The sequence below is a fragment of the Cetorhinus maximus genome, chromosome 26 (assembly GCF_964194155.1).
Source record: "Cetorhinus maximus chromosome 26, sCetMax3.hap1.1, whole genome shotgun sequence".
Classification (NCBI taxonomy): domain Eukaryota; kingdom Metazoa; phylum Chordata; class Chondrichthyes; order Lamniformes; family Cetorhinidae; genus Cetorhinus; species Cetorhinus maximus.
Window position 1 is genome coordinate 6,868,339 of NC_135904.1, and position 21,061 is coordinate 6,889,399.

The window sequence follows — 21,061 nt, forward strand, 5'->3', positions numbered from 1 at the left end:
TTCGAGAACAGCAAAACTCCCGGAAGTGATGGCTTACCAGCTCAGTTGTATTCGGCTCTGTGGGACTGGATCGGCCCAGACCTGCTAGAAGTGTACGAGAGTATGCTCCTGGCCGGCAGCATGTCAGAATCCATGAGGAAAGGCATCATCACCCTCATCTACAAGCACAAGGGGGAAAGGAAGGAAATTAGAAATTGGCAACCCATCTCACTGTTGCATGTGAACTATAAGATTCTGTCCAAGATCATTGTCAATTGAGTCAAGTCTGTTCTGGAGTTGGTGATCCACCCTGACCAGACTGCGCTGTACCCGGCAGGAAGATCTCTGACAGCCTCGCGCTGCTCAGGGATATGATTGCCTATGTGCAGGATAAGGGTGTGGACACCTGCCTCATCAGCCTGGATCAGGAGAAGGCCTTTGACAGAATATCGCACACCTACATGGTGGATGTTCTCTCCAAAATGGTTTGGGGAGGAAATCTGCAACTGGATCCAGCTGCTCTACACTAACATCAGTAGCGCAGTCTCAATCAATGGGTGGGAATCAGAAAGCTTTCCAATTAAATCTGGAATCAGGTAGGGCTGCCCCCTTCCCCGTCCTGTTTGTGTGTTGCATAGAACCCTTTGCTGAGTCCATCGGGAAGGATCCGGGCATAAGAGGAGTGACGATCCCAGGCAGTGGAGGCACTCAGGTCAAAGCCTCCCTGTACATGGGCGATGTCGCTGTTTTCTGCTCGGATCCGCTGTCGGTGCGCAGACTGATCCACATCTGCGACCATTTCGAACTGGCCTCGGGAGCCAAGGTAAATCGTGGGAAGAGTGAGGCCATGTTCTTTGGGAACTGGGCTGACCGATCTCTTTGTCCCTTTCACCGTCAGGTCAGACAGCCTGAAGGTGCTGGGGATATGTTTCGGAGGGACTGGGGCATGCGTTAGAAACTGGAAGGAGCGAGTGGCTATGGTGGAAAGGAAACTAGGCATGTGGGAGCGATGCTCCCTCTCCATTGCGGGTAAGAACCTGGTCATCAGATGTGAGGCACTCTCGCTGTTGCTGCACGTGGCACAGGTCTGGCCCATTCCACACTCCTGCGCGATAGTGATCACCCGAGCTATCTTTTGCTTTATCTGGAAGTTGAAAATGGATTGTGTCCGCAGGGGTGTGATGTACAAGCCTCTGGATAAAGGGGGAAAAGATGTGCCCAACGTTGCCCCATCCTGATGGCCACCTTTGTGTGTGGCTGCATCAAGCTGTGCGTAGACCCTCGGTACGCAAACACCAAGTGTCACTATGCGCTGAGGTTCTATCTGTCTCCAGTGTTGCGAAGGATGGGTCTGTCCACGCTGTCGCAGAACGCTCCAAGTAGTTGGACCGTGCCGTACCACCTGTCCGTCGTGGAAAAATTTATGCAGAGAAACACCTTTGACCACAAGTCCATCAGGCAGTGATCCTAGAGGCCCTGCGGGAAAAGGAGAGGGTGGATTCTGTGGGATGGTTCCCCGAGCAGACTGTCAAAGTTATCTGGCAAAATGCCTCATCGCCAGGGTTTTCCAACAAGCAACAAGATGTAGTTTGGCTGATGGTGAGAAAGAACCTCACCATCAGATCCTTACTACACGCCAGGAGTCTCACCCCCTCTGTGCGTTGCCCTCGAGGTGGCTGTGGTGGGGAAGAGACCGTTGTTCACCTCCTTGTGGATTGTCCCTTTGCAAAGAAGGTCTGGAGAGAGGCAGTGGTTTTTGTCGAGGTTCATCCTGAGCAGGACTGTGACACAGGACTCTGCTCTACGGGCTGTTCCCAGGGACACGCACCGAGACAAACATCAACTGCAGCTGGAGGATCATCAACTCGGTGAAAGACGCTCTTTGGTCTGCCCGAAACTTGTTGGTCTTCCAGCGCAAAGAGTTGTCCCCGACCGAGTGTTGCAGACTGGAACATTCCAAGGTCCAGGACTACGTGCTGAGGGACGCACTAAAGCTTGGGGCAGCCGCCGCAAAGGTGCAATGGGGAAAGGTCGCTGTCTAAGACCTTTCTGCCATAGTGCACTGAGGGGCTGAGAAAGGTATAGACCCCTCAGGCTGTATGGCTCACAATGAATGTATGTAGTGAATACTAAATGTATCATAATTATATTGAAGCACCTCTGAGTGCAACATGATGTATGTTGATAACTCTAATACCGTTGCACTGTCTGTCTGTAATGACCATATGGAAATGACTGTAATATTCATTGATTGTATTGAAGCACCTCGTGATCCATGTGTAAAAGTTGAATCTGATTGCACTTTTTGTGATGGCCATTTAGAAATGTTTTGTAATGTTCTTCCAGATATTTTATGAATAAAGTATATTTTTCCAAAAAAATATATATCTTAATGGATAGGGTTATGATCCCAGCTGATGTTAATACCAGACTAGTCAGACCCCAGAGTGAAACCTGGCTTGGTAGATCCTAACTTCAATTTTTAAGAAACCATGGAGGTCAGTTACTGAACACATTTACAAGAATCTGCCAGTATACTGTTAACACACAGAATAAAACGTTTATTAAACAAGAACAAATGAACGACATTACACTAGACAAAATGGTTGGAAAGATTTCAATACAGATACCAGAAAATGATTCAAACTCTCACTATTCCTTTTATCCCAGCAACCCTTACAGATACAAAACCCAGTGAAGATTTACCATTGTCTTAACACCAACGTCTCCTGCTTGGGTTAGCTCAGTTTCAAACAGTTTTCTTCCAGCAGACTTCTGAGCATTCACTAGATGCTTTTCCTCAGCTGGTACCTCTCCCTGAGACACGCAAAAATCACAATCTAAACTCACTATTACTTTAACTTCAGAGCCACCACATGAGTTCACTCGGTTCCTCAGCAGGCTTGCAGGATCTCTTATTCGAGAGATTAAACTTTCTGCCTGCACTCTCTGGTATACACACCCACTAACTGACTACCCTTCTGTGTGCCTCTGGACCCCTGTTGCTAGGCAACAGCACAGTTTTTTCTGCTTTTTTAAAACTTTACTAAATTACTAATCCCTTGGTAACCCATCTCTTCACTTCAAGAGTTGAAAAACTTCATTAAAAATGCACGTATACAAACAAGGCCCCTGACTTCCCGGTACTCAGCTCACAAAAAGCTCTAAATGAAACTCAGACTAGGTTTCACCTTTCTTAACACCCAAATACAAAATATAAATTAAATTTAAAGCTATGCATTCTTTCCTAACAATAGTGGCATGGACTACAGAAACAAAAGTTACGCTAACTCTTTATAAATCACTGGTTAGGCCTCAGCTGGAGTATTGTATCCAATTCTGGGCATAACACTTGGCAAACCCTTGAGAGTGCAGGGAAGATTTAGCAGAGCAATACCAGGGATGAGGGACTTCAGTTAAATAGAAGGACTGAAGAAACTAGGATTTATCTTGGCGCTGAGGTGATGAAGGGCAGATTTGCTAGAGGTGCTCAAAATTATGAGGGTGTTTGATGGTGTAAGTAAGTAGAAACTGGTAGAAGCTGATCCAATGGTAACTTTCAAAAGGGGATTGCAGGGCTATGAGGAAAGAGGGACTACTTAGCCATCTCTGTCAAAGAGCAAGCAAACACTCGGTGGAGTGATGGCCTCCCCCTGTGCTGCAATGTTCTGATTCTGTGAATAAGAAAGGCCGAGATGCTAATAGTGGGTTGTTTTTTGGTGAAGACCGGGTCTGTGATAAGTACGTGGATTCCGTGCTGCATTCTGTTGTTTGCAGCATTCCCAACGTTTAGGTCATTTTCAAGTGATGGTGTGTCATTGAACTTTATTTTTGACGTATAATAATGAGTCCTACTATCTCGCATGCTTGCAGTTCACTTATTTTATTGTACTCAATAATGCGAATGACACCAATCTAAGTGTCTGTTTCTACCAAGAACAGCATGAAAGAAAAGTAATGCTATACTTCACCTTTTTTGGAAGCTTGAAATTAATAGATTTCCTTTAGAATCTGGATTATATCGGCTGATTTTAACCTTAAACCTGCATAATAAACAGGAGCCTCATTAATTAGCACAGGCGATTCTGGGCCTCGGCATTTTAAAATATATACCCGTTGGAAGAAAGCGCAGTTTTATATTCACCTTTCTCTTGTTTCAATTTAGAGGCTGATTTGGCAAATGGAAACCCGATACCTGGCCAATGCGGCCTCCTGTTTTCTAAATGAACCATTGGTGATGGGCTTCCAGCAGAGTGGAGGCCAAAGACGTAGCGGGGAACATAAAATTCTGCCCCGGTGGGTTTGCTGGCTGCGGGGTGGGGGCGGCTGTAAAATTCCTCACATTGCCATCTCACTGGGCACTCGCCCGGCCCGACCTCTCTGCTTTTTTAATTCATTCACGGGATGTGGGCTTCGCTGGCTGGGCCAGCATTTATTACCCACCCCTAGTTGCCCTTGAGAAGGTGGTGGTGGGCTGCCGCCTTGAGCCGCTGCAGTCCTGCATGGTGTAGGTACACCCACTGTGCTGTTAGGGAGGGAGTTCCAGGATTTTGACCCAGCAACAGTGAAGGAATGACGATATATTTCCAAGTCAGGATGGTGAGTGGCTTGGAGGAGAACTTCCAGGTGGTGGAAGGAGGGATGGACCAGGCCTAGGCTGGCCTACCTCCCCTTGCCCCAGTTGAGGCCCTTAAGTGACCAATTAATGACCACTTGAGGGCTGTTTCCCACCCAGCCTCAGGCTGGCAGGAGGAGTTCAGGCGTAGAGGGGGAGCCAACTCAGGTCTCCGGCAGCAAGAGGGCATTGGGCGTCTCCATCAACAGCCTCCTTTCAACTTTGGGTGCCCCCCCACCCCTCCCATAAAGACTGGCCCCTGGGAGTACCCCCCCACCCCTCAATTGTAATTTTAAACCCTAACCAAACACTGAACCAGCTGAGTATGTTGTGCTGTGTGGCACTGGGGTCACTTGTTCTGGAGACAGAAGACCAGATCCATGAAAACTGTTGAGCTCTTGGAAGATTACCAAAAGAGACTTATGCTCTTAAAAAAAAAGGAGAATTAAGTTGGGGTAAAAAGGGTAGAGCAGATATCTTAATCAGTAATAAGAAGAAAGATCAGCAGAAAATCACTTCAAAAATGTGCCCTTTTATTGAAAATGTATATAACTGTGGACAGACAGAAGCAACTGTACTGAAGGACTGGCATCTCAGGAATTTGATTCTGCTGTTTGCTGAGAGCACAGAAAAGCTTGAGGCTTTTGTGGGCAAGACAAAGGTTGCCCCTAAGTTAATGCTCGCAGCACCAATCTTGGTTCAGCGATTGGGGAGCTCTGCATTTTGGTCTTCCTCGTGCGAGAATCGAAAATCATTTGCAACAAAATTTCTGCCGGCAGAAGCAGCCGTGTGGGAAGTTTGGCAGGTTGGATTTTTTTTCTGGCAGGAGATCAGGAAGCTATTGCAACAGCTCTTGGTTTGTGCCATTAATCAGCTGCTCACATGACACTGCAGCAGCCACGATCTTGGGTTGACGGTCAAGAAGAGGGAAGCACTCGAGACCTCCTTTGACAGAAGTGAAATGAAGATATTTTGAAGGTTATGCATTTGTTGCCGGAATAATTTCAGAAGCAGAAATCATGCAAAATTTATTCCAGTTGATAAAAATATCAATTTTTTATCGAGTCCCCACTCCTTATTCGACTGATGTTTGTCTAACGGTTTTAAATAAATATTTCTTTCCTTTCGTGACTTTTAAAGTAATGCAGGATAACCAAATCGGAAGATTTGATTTGTTCGCTCTTTGTAGCGGGATCATAAACGTTCACAAATTCGTTTACAGTTTACAAATAATGATCACGGGGGATAATCTGTTTGCATTCATATAGCGCCTTAGGTCAAAGCACTTGATAGAATGGAAGTACTTCTGCTCTTTTGCAGGGAAACCATCAGTTTCTGTTTGTTTTTGGGTTAAGGTGTGCTGCAGCGTAATCGAAGCTGAAGTGATGCAAGACATGACAGATCAGTAACAAGGGACCATAGACTCAATCCTTAGTCCTAAAGGGGAGATTGCGAGCAAAGTTTTCACAAGGGAGTAAGTGGATTATAGAATGCCTCGCCACAAGTGGTTTTTGAAGCACAGACTGTTGCATCATTTAAAAGGGAACTGGATAAGCATTTGAAAGTCAAGGATAGAGACAGAAACAAACAGGGAAATGGGATTCGAGTAGATAGCTTCTGTTTGAGTTGCCACAGGCATAACATTAAGAGAGGCTTGCCTCTACACTGTTAGGCTTTATGATTCGATATGATTATAAGTTCCCACCGCCTGGAGCTAGTTTATGCCATTTCTCTAAATTAGGCTCAAGTGCTGTCACACCAAGTTTGCACTGTACAGATTGTGCCAACCCACAACCAAAATTGTATAGTACCACTGACATTATGTAATTGAAATTGTTCCTCTGATTTTGCTCTGACTGACTTTTAAATTTGAAGTATCATTATTGCAGACAGAGGGGGGGGATAAATTTAACCTGACGTGCCCAGTGGGAAACTGGTGGGCTTTGGCAGCCAGTCACTTTACATACTGTCTGATTTTATTCTCCATTGAAGTTAAAAGCGGTGGAGGATTTAACAGTCAGAGGGGCAGACAGATGTTTCTGCAGCCGTAGCTGTGGCCATGATGATATGTTGCCTCCCTGGTGCCAGCATCGAAAATGGTGGTGAATGGCTGCAGAGCACCCGGATTGGAGGGGTGGGGGGTGGGGGGGTGGGTGTTGGTGAATCATGAGGAGTCTGGACAGAGTAGATAGGGAGAAACCGTTCCCATGGGTGGAAGGGTCGAGAATTGGAGGACGTCGTTTTAAGGTGATTGACAAAAGAGCCAAAGGCGACACGAGGACAATCTTTTTGTACCTGGTGAGTGGTCAGGACCTGGAACCCACCACCTGAGCATGTGATGGTGGCAGGTTCAATCTTGGCTTTCAAGAGGGAATTGAATAAGAGAGTCATTTAAATACAAGCACCAAAGAGCTATGAGGCGGGGGTGGGCGGGGTGGCGTGTGTGGTGGTGGGAGGGCGGCAGGGGTGGAGTGGGGTTAGCTGAGTTCTTATAGAGGGCTAGCATGGATACGAATGAATGAATGGCCGCCTCCTGTGCTGTAATCATTCTGTGATTCTGTAATGGAAATCAAATTAGCTGAGGTGTAAAGCAGGCATCTGCCCTGAACCCGCCCACTTTCCGCCCAACAGGGTAACTTGAAATTGCTCCCAGGGTTAGTAAAAATGTGTTGAACACAGTGGGAAGTATCCACAGCTTTAAACAATGAATTACCTTTTGTTTTCAAGGGACAGGTGCTTTGTTTTTTTTTGAACAGCACACACTGTCGTGTTGTGAATGACAGTCACTGTTGCTGTAGGTCAAAATCAGTCATTTTTACAAGTGAGGATTAGATTCAACTCCTAAAAATATCGGTACACCCTTGGGAACTACCCCTCATTCCCCCACCCACTTCCTCTCCCCATTCTAAATTCCACACCGCAGTATCAGCTACTCAAAGGAAAAGCCATGCTATCGCTATGGGAGAATTTTATGGATTGCAGCAACGGAAGTGACATTATTAGACCAATGAAGGCAAAAAGAAATGAAATAGATCACGATTTTGAGCATGATTATTAAATGGATCATCTAGTGATTATCACGGTGCTGCTTGTGGGAGCTTACCGTGCACGAAATGGCTGCTACATTTCCTACATTACATAGTGACTACATTTCAAATGCTCCTAATTGGCTGTAAAGTGCTTTGGAACATCCTGAAATTGTGAAAGGCACTATATAAATGCGAATTCAGTTCAGATGATTGTGTTTGGCGTTGTGTTATGTTTATTTACAGATAAGTAGATATTTTATTAACTCATGTCCCCTCACCAACTGTGCAAATTCTGGCCTCCTCGGTGCTGGTGCACAGTGGGAAATGCTAAATTGTCTCATAACTCAGAAATTCTGATTTTTTTTTTGTGTGTAGCATGAGAGAAATGCGTGGTTCAAAGGCCATCCGATACAATGATTAATGTGCATTAGAATGGTGTCCATTTCAAAGACCATTTGTAAAATAAAAATAACCCAGTTGTACTGTTGCCAGTGTGCAGAATGATACTCTAGTTAATGTGAATTTTGTTTTCAGGCAAATTCCTGATACCTCTTTATCTTAATGTTGTTTTTATAAATGACCCTCATTCTAATGAAAATGTGGCCTTGTTTTAGGAGCTATAACCTGTATTTTTCTATTCTCTCACTCTTTTTCTTTCTCTCTTTCTCTCTCTCTCTCTCCTCCCATTCACCTTTTAAGAGACCATGTTTCATCATGCACCATTTCCCTTCTGAAACACAAGCTTGCAATTTGTGTATCTTGTTGTCTGGCTGGTTGCTAGTACACCCCCCTGACAATGGCACTGAAGAACCTGTTTGTGCTTCTCAGTTGTCTCCCTGTTGGGAAGCGACTCCTTTCTGCTTAGCAACTCACCCTGACAGCCAGGCTGAATTGGGATTCGGTTAAGTGGCACTGCAAGCTCACTAGAGTGTTGCCCGACTTTTCAGCGTTTTAACGTATTAAAGGCTATTTTCTTAATTTTGGATTCCTTTTCAATCCTTTTTTTTTGATGTCCAAATTTCACTCCTCTTCCCCGATGGTACTGCGTCCTCTCCAGTGTGTGGTTTCACTGTGGGTGCTTGTCTCTTGTACATTTGCCCAAGTTGCCATTAATCAAGTGGGAATCTTCATGGCGATTGTGGACAGGCTCCTTGCCCATGGGGGATGGAGTAGAGCACCATTGCCAAACCAATGTTGTCTTTGCCTTGTGTTCACACGTGCAATGATCACTGACTAACAATTGGGCAGATGCCTGGCCAAATGTTTCCCAGGTTAAGGAAGCTGTGGCTGTTTGTCGGAATGCCTTACACAACCCCAGTTGGAATTAACTAATTCAGCACATATGGTCGATCAAATTTGGAAACTTCCTTTATTTATTCTTTCACTGGATGTGAGCATTGCTGGCTAGGCCAGCATTTATTGCCCATCCCCAATTGCCCTTGAGAAGGTGGAGGTGAGCCACCTTAACTGCAAGGCACAATTATTCACTGAAAAAACTTATTGACCCATTGAAAGAGCTATTGGTTTCCCCTTGAGGTGTTTCTCCTCATTCCCTTAGGTCTTGGATGCTGAGAGAATGTTTCGCCTTGTGGGGAAGTCTAGAACTAGGGGGCACAATTTAAAAATTTTGGGGTCTCCCATTTAAGACTGAGATGAGAATTTTTTCTCTCAGAGGGTTGTTAGTCTGTGGAGTTCTTCCCCAGAGAGCAATTTGGGGCATTGAATGTATTCAAGGCTGATTAATTTTAGTCCATTGGATGAAAAATTAACCTCAAAACGACCTGTTAAAATGTGGAAATAACTTTTACTACCAACAATTTCTGCTACCTTGCAAAGTCCATCTTGCAGTTTGGCTCATGCATTGTCACATTAAATCATGGGCAGTTGCCAATGTTTAAGGGAATGCTTTTAAATGTTCAAAATGTATTATGGGATGGGTAGTGCATTCCTACATGCTAGTGCAAGGATGTGCTAAGATTCAGGGATAGCTCACTCCACTGTTTGAGTGGAATAGCCTGGCGGTGCAAATGAAACTTTTTTTTTACCATACTTCACTTGAACTAGCCAACTAATCTAAACTGCCCATATAACCATGAAACATTCAGTGGGTATTGTATTTGTCAAATGACATACATTGAATCGACCTGTTTGTAATTGATGGGGCATAATCGTGTAGTGGTTGTGCTACTGGATTAATCAATCCTGAGGTCTGGACAAATAGTTTAGTAAGCATAAATTCAGAACCCACCAAAGGACAGTTGCCAACCTTCCAGGATCGGCCTGGAGTCTCCAGAAATGGAAGTTCCATCTCCAGTTCACTGCCGTGTGCAACCCTGGAGAAAAATCATAGGGACAATAAAAAATTATTATTTTTTTTTTTTGTAATTTTCTTTGAACATTTATTTTTACCAGATATGAAAACATTGAAAACGAGAAATAGGCTGTTTGGCTGACAGTCATTCATCATCCAGTCGGGCAGTGAATCGTTTTGCTTTCCAATTGACATAGATAGGCAGTGCCTCATAAGGACGGATGTGTTGGCCAAATAGTGGCTGGAGCGTGATGGCAAGATATGCGATGAAACCTCCAGGGACAGTTGTCAATCCTACACAAAGCAGTTTGAGATTTGAATTCAGTCTTTTCATTTTTAAATTGGAAATAAAAAGCTGGAATCAGTAAAAGTGACCATGAAGCTCTCTGACTTTTAGTGAATCAGTTAGGATTTTTAATCTGCTGTCCTTAGCCAGGTCTGGTCTTATATATGACTCCAGTCCCACATCAGCATGGTTGGCTCTTAACCTTTTGCGGGCAGCCAGGATGGACAATAATTGACGCCCGCGTCCAGAGAACAAATGAAAAAAGATACAAGTGGAGAATAATATTGGGCAGCTTTTTTTTTGTCTGTGTTGTTCGGTAATCTAGGTTAAGAGCTGAGACTTACGTTGTCGTTAAGCTGCGCAGCCATGCAGTAACCTGCAAGTTTCGGTGTAGGCTGTGCACTGATCAACTCCTTTAAGTTACCACGTGTGTCTGTCTGTGCAAAGAAGTTCAAAGGGCTCGCACGCTTAAATGAGTTAGCTGCACACCACAAAAAAAAGGCCCTTAGTGCAGAGGTTCACCACGAAGATTGAAAAGAGTAAAAGGGAAGATCAGTGTGGTAGTGTTTAAAAGATATTACCCTTGGGTTTTTATATTCTATATATCTATCAAAGGAAGGAAAAATGGAAGGAGATGAGTGTCTCACTTAAGCCCCTGGGAAAGCCTAAGAGATGATGCTATGAATCTTGACTAAAATTAGGTGAAAATGCAGGGATACAGTTACCTTGTCATGTATTACATGCAATTCTCTGTTTATACTTGAGTAACAAATTTAAGCAGAAAGGCATCCTATTTTGAGCTAGCTTGTCTCAGCAGTAATGTTGTCTGCCCTTCTCAGAAGGGAAATGAATGTAAAGCAGAAAGTTCTTTTCCCACACCTTTGATTAGGTCATGGCACGGGAACACAAATACATCGCTCGTTGAATACCAGAATCAGAATTAAATAGGCCAGCAGCATCAAAATGATTGTTTTTCTGACTGCTGCCCTGATTATCTGCCATTGGTGCTATTTCGTGGATGTCAGTTGGTTTCTTAAATGATCTGTTCCCTGTTCTATCTTGCTTTTTCTACAACGCGTCTTCCCTCCATTTTACTTGTCTTTGCTTCATTTTCTCTCCATTATGGTCTCAGTTTCTCTCCTCCAGAAATGACTATTTTCATCCTTATTTTGATCCCTCCAAATCTTTCAGCCCGCCGGAGTTAAACAGAACAGCTCAAACACTGATCAACTCTGGGAAATATTTTTCTTTCAAAATCACACCTGTTATAGTTTCCATAATGTGTTTCTTTTTCCTCTTTGCAGCTCACAACTGCTGTGAGACAGTGAAAGTTGTGCTGTGTGCTTCCAAGGAAGGATTTCCCGTCTCTGTCCTGGCAGAGGAGAATTTCCAGTATGTACAGGACACTGCGTATGACATGGCACAGTTCCTGGTGAGCAGTGCTGGATCTCAAGAAGCACTCAACGCTATTAGGATAATGGATAACTTCCGCGTATCCTCCGACAACGTGGCGTTACTGGATAAAAATCTGACTTTGAAGGTGCAACATCTGGTGTTGCCGTCCATGTGGAATGTCCTGGGACCAGACGCCAAGCTGCCAGGTAGGGACTGAGGACTTGATTCATTGATCATCATCACAACTTGGGGAAATTGGAAGAAGCTATTCAGCACTCCTAACATGTTCCAGCATTCAATAAAATCATAGCTGATCTGCAACTTTTCTGCATCCATCCACCTTAGCTTCATATCCCTCAATGGCCTTGCCTCACAAAACTCCATCAATATCCGGTTTAAAATTCGGCCAGCCAGCATTCGCCGCTTTGGTGGAGAGAGCATCACACTTGTTGCCTAACTTCTCTCCTGAATGGTCTGGCTCTGATTTCTAAGATTATATCCTAGCCTCCCCTAACAGCATGAAAATTCTCTCTCACTCTACGCTGTCAATTCCTTTCAAAATCCTAAAAATCTGAATCAAATCACACTGTAACCTTTATTCCAGGAATACAAGCCTAGTTTGTGTAATCTCTCCTCATATTTTAAAAATTTCCTGTGCATGCGTGGGTTGTATAACTTCTTTGAAGCCATTACAGTTCTTTAGTGAAGAGTCTCAGAGGGCACTGAATTTGATGTTGGCTCAGAATTGGCATTGAGGGGCATGATTTATTCAGGCCTTGCAGTGAGTTTTACAAGCCTCCTGGGCAAATCCTGTGTCAACTGCACTGGCGTCTGACCAAACATACCTTCTGATTTCTTTTTGGCGTGTACAGGAGATTTGTTTTAAGAGCAAGGCCCCTTCAAATTTGTCTGTGTAGTCAAGCATGCACGGTAACTTGAAGGGACCAACTTGTGTGAGGCCCATGCAGGAACTTTCCGTTTGCTGCGCAGTTTAGAGGGAACATTGCTCCTGACTCCTAATGCTGTGCGGAAACATCCTGGCTGTACTATTCCAGACAGGACCGTGAAGTAATCCAGTTGAGAGGCTTGGCTGCCACATCCGGAACTGCCGACCTATGATATGCTCAGTTAGATCAAGGGATTTATAGTATATGAAGCAGGAAATGGAGGAAAACTGAAATACAATACAGAATCTGTGAAGCTCGTCAATGGGGCAAAACCTGTAGTTTGATTGCATTTGATGGGCTTCAATATATTTATTTGGTTTATTGGTACCTGTACAGTATTGGAAAGAGCCAGTGTGTTTCATGTGTACTGCTCTTAATTTATCCCCGCATTGTTCCACTGCTACCAGTGACAATAACAGACCCACTCCAGTGTTACACAGCACAAAATGTTCTCTCTACACATAACCCAAGTTCAGAAACACACAGCCTCCATTTCCCTCTCTGCTAATTTTAACCAGTTTATTAATGTGTTTTTTGATGAGCTTGTAATTCTGTTTTCTAAAAACACACAGATATCAAGGTGAATCTGTTGCAATTTTTGGATTGAGTGAGACTTTCGTTTATCTGGACTTGCTAGCACAGGTCTTGGGGCAAAATAGAGTTGGCACATTCGCAATGATTGGCGATCAAGAAGACTGCTCAAAAAAAAAAGTGCTGCTGGACTTTGCAGATCTAGTACCTTTACTCTGGGCTGCCATCAACTCATTTTGAGGTGGCACCATACTTTGTCTAGTTCAGCATTTTTTCCAAAAGTATATGAAATTTTTTTTGACCTATTGCCATTATGCTTTGCTGAAAGCTCGCTGGGAGTTTAATGAAATGAGGGACTTGAGTGAAGTGACCCCTTACTAAAGGCTGCAGGAGGGAATTAACTCTGGGCACCTTTAATCAAAAAAATCCTTGTCTGCAGCCAGTCATGGTCTTGTGGATAGACACCAGCAGCCTGTCTCGATCTTTGTGTAAGCTGCAGCTCTTTTGAAGCGAGAATTTTATGTGCAAGTGAACAGACCGTGTGTGTTGAGATGAATAACTGCTCAACTCTGAGTATTTTCCAGCTACACTGGTTCTCTCACTGAATGATTATTCATCTTTTGAGCAGTTTCGGCAGGGTGAATAAAAGGTCACACTACTAATGGGATCGTTGGCTTACACTTTGGTGCTTACCTTCTGATACTGGTTCCTTCACATTGCAGCTGCCTGTGGAGCTTGGCATTTTCTAACTTAAGGATTGGCTAGATGTATTTTTTTGTTTTAAATTTGCATTACTGATAAAGGTTGCTTAATGTATCTGCTGAAGTGGCTTCAACCAGTTTATAAGAGAGAAATTTAAAAGCTTCTGCGCAGGCGGAACAGATTCACGGAGCTTGATGACCTTTTCCTGTTCCTACACAACCCAGCTTCCAAAAGACATTTCGTAATTCCAACTTAAGTTTGGTCACTAACTGGGAAAAAAACTAAAATTGCAAAATTAGGTTGCTTTCAGTTCATTCAGAGGTCTCTCTGCTCACCTGTTTACTGCCTGGTATTCATTGGTTTAAAATAATTCCTTTTTAAAACGACAACACTGCCATAAATGCAACCATAAGTTGCAAGTGTAGCATAGTTAAATTAATGCTTTGTATGGTGGTGAATATTTTAAAAAAAATCTTAAGCACAATTGTGAAATGTTGAGCTTACATTACACAGATAAGTGCCAAATGGTCTAGCTCCCTTCCTCTAATAATGGGATGTGCAGGTTGGAGTGGAATGACCTGAGTAGGAGGGATGGAAAAGGGTGTCTGATGCACTAAAGGACCAGCTTAGTTAAAAACTCCTGTGGTATTGTTCATGGTAAGATCACACCAAACACCAATGTGATGAATGACTGTTAATCTCTCTTTGCTGGTGTTGGTTGAGGGATGAGATATTGGTCAGGACACAGGAGAACTTCCTATTCTTCATTCAGTGCCCTGCAACCTTTTATATGCACCTCAACAGGGAGATGAGGATTCAGTTTGATATTTCATCTGACTGATCAGAATTACATGTGATTTTCAACCTGGATTACGTGTTCATACACTTGGGGTTTGACCCCATTACATAGAGGCAAGAACACCACCAAATGAGCAAGACACAACAACAACTTGCATTTATGTAACACACTTAAAACATTCCATAATACATCACAGGAGGGTTATCAAACGAAGTTTGACACCTGAGTCACATAAGGAGAAATTGGGGCAGATGGCCAAAAACTTGGTCAAAGAGGGAAGTTTTTAGGTGCATTTTAAAGGAGGAAAGAGAGGTTTTGGGAGGAATTTCTGGACCTCAGGGCCTTGGCAGCTGAAGGCATGGCCGGCAGTGTTGCAGCGATTAAAATCAGGGATGTACCTGAGGCCAGAATTGGAGGCGCACAGAGATCTTTGATGATTGTAGGGCTGGAGGAGGTTACAGTGATAGGGAGTGGAGAGGCAATAGAGGAATTTTGAAAACAAGGATGAGAATGTTAAAATCAAGGCATTGTTGGACTGGGAGCCAGTGTAGGTCAGCGAGTGCAAAGGTAATGGTTGATCAGGACTTGGTACGAGTTAAGATATGGGCAGCAGAGAGTTGGATAAGCTCAAGCTCATGGAAGGTGGAAGGTTGACCATGAGAGCATTGGAATGAGCAACGTTTATTTTGTAATGGTTCTCAAGGAATTCATTTAGATATAGGAAGATTGATTTTACTGCAGAGAAGTTAAAATTAATGATTGATTGCTTATTTTCAACACTGCTGCTTTTGTTCTCTAAACATCAAAACAAAAAATACTTTGCGCTCCCTGGGTTAATGTTTATGAATCATAATATATTCTTATACAAGGTTAACAATTACATCTTTGTCTCCATTGGCAACCTGTTGCAGATGTTTGGTTTAATCCATGAAAGTGCAGGAAAGCCTGTGTGTGAATCCTTGCTTGAAGTCTTTCTGCACCCCTTCAAGAAAATGCTTGCAAGAATCATGATTTTTAAAATTAAATATTAATGCTCTGAGGTGCAGGGAAGCAGCCAAGGTCGACACAAGTCACTGCACTTGAGAAAGCAATTTGCTCTATGATACGTTTTGAGACATTTCTATATCATATGGCACAAGATGAATTATTATTGAGCCAGGTTTCTTTTTCTGCTTCATTCCGTGACACCACTGGAGGTAGGGGGGATGGGGAGTGAGGAGGCATCCCTGAGTACCTTCGCTAGGAATGACAGCTTGATGACCTTGGACTGGTGAAGGTCCAATGCCTAGTTATTATTAATTGGGAAACAATGGGGCTTCTAAAATGGACATCTTTGAAAAGGAAAAAAGAGAGATTTGCATCCATAACACTTTTCATGACCACTGGACATCTCGAAGCGCTTTACAGCCAATGAAGGACTTTGGAACTGTAGCCACTGTTGTAATGTTAGAAATCCGGCAGCCGGTTTGCACAAAGCAAACTTCCACAAACAGCAATGTGATAGTATGTTTATATGACGTTTATTAAGGGGAGAAATATTGGCCAGGACATTAGGGATAACTTTCCTGCTCCTCTTTGACATAGTGCTAAGGGATTTTTTTTATATCCACCCAAGTAGGCAAGTGGGGTCTTGATTTAACATTTCATTTGAAAGTTGGCACCTCCAACAGTACAGCACTCCCTCAATACTGAAGCTACTAAAGAAATAAACCTTCTAGCCAATTCTAGTTGGGTTTTTTAATATTTGTTCATGGGATGTGGGTGTCGGGGGAGGCCAGCATTTTTGCCCATCCGTAATTGCCCTTGAAAAGGTGGTGATGTGCCACCGCTGTGAAACACTGCAGTCCATGTAGTGCAGAGTGCTTTTAAAAGGGGAGTTCCATCATTTTGACCTAGCAACGGCGAAGGAATGCTGATATAGTTCCAAGTCAATGGTGTGTGACTTGGAGGGGAACATTGTTGAGTCTGCTGCCCTTGTTCTCTTAGATGGTAGAGGCACCGGTTTGGAAGGTGGTGTCAAAGGTGAATTGCCAAAGACAGTTAAGTTTTGAATTTGCAGTGCCTTGTTTTATATGGAGTTTGAGAGGGGAAGGGATTGGGTGTAAGGTATAGTTCCTGCTTTTGCAGCTGCATAAATTAATTATATGGATGACCAGTAAACTTTTGACTATGGTGTACAGGCAGTGCAAACTGATGGCCAGGTGATTGGAGTGACTTGGGTCAATGCTGTTTCTGTACTTTGTGGGTTATGGGGGTGGGGACAGAGGGAGTGGAGAGGGGAGAGTTAAACACAAAAGGGAATATGTAGTTTCCTGAGCACTGTAGTGGTGAAGAATGATGCTTCTCCTGTTCTTCTGACAGCACAGAAACATTCTCCCCTTGTACTATTCTCTGCAGTTCATAGTTAGTCATTCAAGCACTACTTTCTGTGAATCTGATGGTTCCTTTCAAGTCACCTCAGTACCCATGAGAAATGCAAACAGAAATTATTCTGCAAGTGAATGATGTCATGGGGTGAATCATGATGACCGTCAATAACCCATAATAAATGACCTACAATATGTTGGTGCTTATCCAAGTCCAGCAACTTGAAATATTACAATGTTTTCCCCAAAAGGCAGTTAATCGTCTGATAAATGTAGATTTAGTAATGAGTTAATGTAGAAATATTGAAATTGCCACAGCAAGTGATGCAGAGCCTATGAAATGCTGTATCTACATTTGTGTACTTGTTAAGCATTTATGCAGAAATGCCTCTGGACTGTTCAGTGGGCTAAGAATTGAAGAGTTAATCGTTGGGAGTTTTGATGAACATCCTCTTTTGAAATGTTGAACAATGCTGCTCTTGTATCTACCAAAGAGCTGGAACAGGCACTCACTCTTCATCCCCATCCACTTGGTGAAATAGACTGCACATTAATTACTGCAGCTTCCTTCACTATCCTCCATTTAAATTTTTTTCACCAACAGAATAGTTCATAGGGATTTCAGCACAGGTGATGAGCACTCACGCCTGTGGTGTTGTGATTTCTCCCTCACAGCTATCTATCACAACTTACCTACTTGTTTTCCTATACTCTTCAATTTTTATTGGTACTTTGTCGCATTTGCTGCTTGTGGAACCCTGCTCTGTGTGAAATGTGTTGCCCTGTTTGCCTGCATAACACTCCCAACAAGTGATTTGGATGGAAAGTATAGTTTGGTCTTAATGAGGATGTGTGAGATTGCAGTGTACAAAAGCAAGTTATTTGTTTTAAAATCCCTCCGATTTTTATTGGAGGCCGTTTTTTGTGCAAATGTGACTTGTTTAATGCTATTTCTAAAGCTTTTATGTGGAATTTATTTTCCTGCTTTCCAAGTTGGTTCTGTCTTCAAAAATATTAAAAATTTTAGAAAACAAAATGGGTTTGGACCAAGTCACTGATAAAAACTGCGTTTGGGGAAAGGTGCAGGACCGATGGAGCAGATTGTTTTTTTCTGCTTCCATGCACCTTCTTAAATACCCTTACATCCTACTCATGACATTCTAGGATAGTTACCACCATTGGAATGTCCATGTTTAAAATGAGCAATTGCTTTGAATCGGCCAAAAAGTGATGACCGTTAGCTATTTGCATTAACAGCAATTTCAAAGTTGCTGGCTACAGAGTCTTAAGCGTTTCGTCTATTTTGGGAAGAAGCAGCTGTACTTACCTCACCCACCCATCACAGGCATCTGACCAAGCTAACACTGTTACTCCTCTTATTTGTTATGTAACTTGCAGAGCCATTGCTGAGGGAAAGTATTAATTATGGTGCTAACTTAAATTGATGTTTAATCAACTTATCACGGAACTGCCTCTCTGCTTTAGTCCGACAAACCCGTTTTGCTTTTTAACCAAATCCCAATGGATACTGAAGGTGGCGTTAGTTCAGCTGAAGGGCTGTCCTCGTGATGCTTTCTTCTGCCATTCATGGCTCCTAGCTGCAGGTATTTTAATTGCCCTCTCTTGCATGCTGCAGACTCAGAGTGAGTTGCCCAGGGAAAGGATGCTGGCAAAATGGAAACTCAGGGCCATAACAGGCTCATAACAGAATACAAAATTAAATCACGGTATCTGTATTTCCATCCACATTTGTGAGGCTGTCATAAACCAGCCCACGTGCTAGTTCATCAACAGCTCTTTCAGTTGGACTGACCTGGCGGGTTGGGACCGCTGCAGACTTTGGTGAGTTTGGTTTAGCTGCAAACCTTCATTCATGTGCTGGAAGAAGTGCTGGCAGAGTACCCCTGGCATCACTCATTCCCATACAAAATCACCCAAAGGATCAGCTTACCGGCATATCTGAATAAATCCTATCCTGTGGGTATAGTGGGTAAAATTGTGTTTGCGTGCCTTAAATGGTGGGGACTGTAGTTTTAAATTAGGAAAAGCAGCCCTAAAGCACGTTGGAAAACCAGAGTTGCTGGATTGTGCACTAAGATAAAAGCAAAACACTGCGGATGCTGGAAATCTGAAACAAAAACAAAAATACCCGGAAAAACTCAGCAGGTCTGACAGCATCTGCGGAGAGGAATACAGTTGACATTTCGAGTCTGATGAAGGGTCATACGGACTCGAAATGTCAACTGTGTTCCTCTCCGCAGATGCTGTCAGACCTGCTGAGCTTTTCCAGGTATTTTTGTTTTTGTTGTTGGATTGTATATTAGCTTATTGGCACCCTGCTTTCCTCTCACCGGTGTCTCTTTTGCAGACCGATGGCCCCATGTGCCTCTGGCAGTGGAAGATTGAATGAGCTGGGGTTCAGCGCAGTTTTCTTTCCTTTTTATTTTCTTGCAACAGGAGTTCTGTGTGGCGGGGTTGGGGGGGGAGTTAATGATCTTGCCTCAGTTTTGTTTCTACTGCCATGCAACTAGAGAACAGGGTGGCGATCAAGGGTATGTTGATCCTTGGTAGCTGCCAAGACTCAAACCCTTCCCACACCATTCGTGCTTGAGATAATCTGGTACCGATGTATTGGAAGAAAGTAATTTTGAGACAACTGTTAGGGTAAAGTGCAACTTCAAGCCTAAAATTGAACTTATTCCAGAATAGTTAACTGGGTTCTAAGACTACAGAAGAATAAGTATAAAATTAGTCCTTGGCAAAGCTTTCCTTGCTCCTTGTTTTGCTTGTTTGTGTAGATTGGTGCACAGCAATGAATCGCCTTTCTCCAAATGTCATATAGTTGTGGAGTCGAGTGGGAATCACATCATCAACTGGGTCAGGAATTCCATTGTAGCCAGGTTCTTGGATGTCGGGCTATGCAATAAGAGGAGGAAATACTAAAAATATGCAGCATCCGTAGAGGAAGAAGACCTGTTCTATTCATTTCATTTTCTGTTTTGATTTTAGGTTTCTAGTAGTTTTGAGGTTTTTTAAAAATAAAAAATGATGTGCCGTAAGCACGCTGTTAGTTCAAATTAGTCACTCGTGCCTGACGGCGCACTGACTTTTCTTGAACAGTTTTGAAGGAAAGCAGGGTTTCCTCTCCATGTGTGTCTGTGTGGAATGGGAGCAGGAGCCACAATGTGGAATTGGAAGATAATCAGATGACCTTGAATGTTGATGGCCCACATAGAGGGCAACAATTTAAGAAACATAAGGAATACAAGCGAGCGAAGACCATAAGGTCTGTCGAGCCTGTTCCACCTCAAATATGATCATGGCTGATCTTCGGCTTCAATTTCACTTTCCCGCCCACTCCCAGTGTCCCTTGATTCGTTGAGGACCAAAATATCTGTTCATCTGAGTCTTCAGTATATTCACCAGCACATCCACAACCCTCTAGGGTAGAGAAGCCCAAAGATTCACAGCCCTTTGAGTGAAAACATTTCCCCTCATCTAAGCACTAAATGATTGGCTCCTTGTACTGAGACTGTGAAGCCTTGTTCTCGATTCCCCAGCTGAGGGAAACAACCTCTCCGTATCTACCCTGTCAAGCTGCTTCATAATCTTGAATGTTTCAGTGAGATAACCTCGCGTCAAAACTCCAGAGAATATAAACCCAATTTACTCAGGCCCCTCACCATAGGTCAACATAGGCACGTAGAGTAAACAAAATGTAATAAAGGGGTTATTTCTGTTGCTTACATGTATGGTCATAACGTGTGAAAGAGTCCACCATCAGCCTGCACCAGTGAAGAAAGTGGGTGAAATGGTCACCCGTCTCGATACTGTGTGTGACATGTTGTTAGCACAGCATGAAATATTATGCAGCATGGTTGAGGTAAATCTAGAATGTTGGTTCAAATTAAAACCATACAAGGGGACAGAGTTTGAAACTGGCAAAGGGCAAATTTGTGACTAATAACAGAAAGCTCTTCATTTAGCGGTCTGTCAACATGTAGAATAGGCTTCTACAGGGTTCTGAATTAGAGTCACATTGGACTCGAAATGTTAACTCTGATTCTGTCTTCACGGATGCTGCCAGACCTGCAGAGCTTT

General features: G+C 43.3%; 1 protein-coding gene across 13 annotated transcripts in view; it reads left to right on the forward strand.

The window, feature by feature from the left end:
- Positions 1-21,061, forward strand: part of LOC144668247 (A-kinase anchor protein 13-like) — a 385,814-nt gene that overhangs the window by 127,541 nt on the left and 237,212 nt on the right. For 12 of the 13 annotated variants that reach the window (XM_078530039.1, XM_078530037.1, XM_078530033.1 and 9 more), the window contains one exon: positions 11,525-11,821. In XM_078530039.1, coding sequence (XP_078386165.1) covers positions 11,525-11,821 — 297 coding nt within the window. Of the gene's footprint in view, positions 1-11,524; positions 11,822-20,738; positions 20,844-21,061 lie in introns of those variants that run through there. The other variant, XM_078530040.1, reaches the window with a different exon arrangement.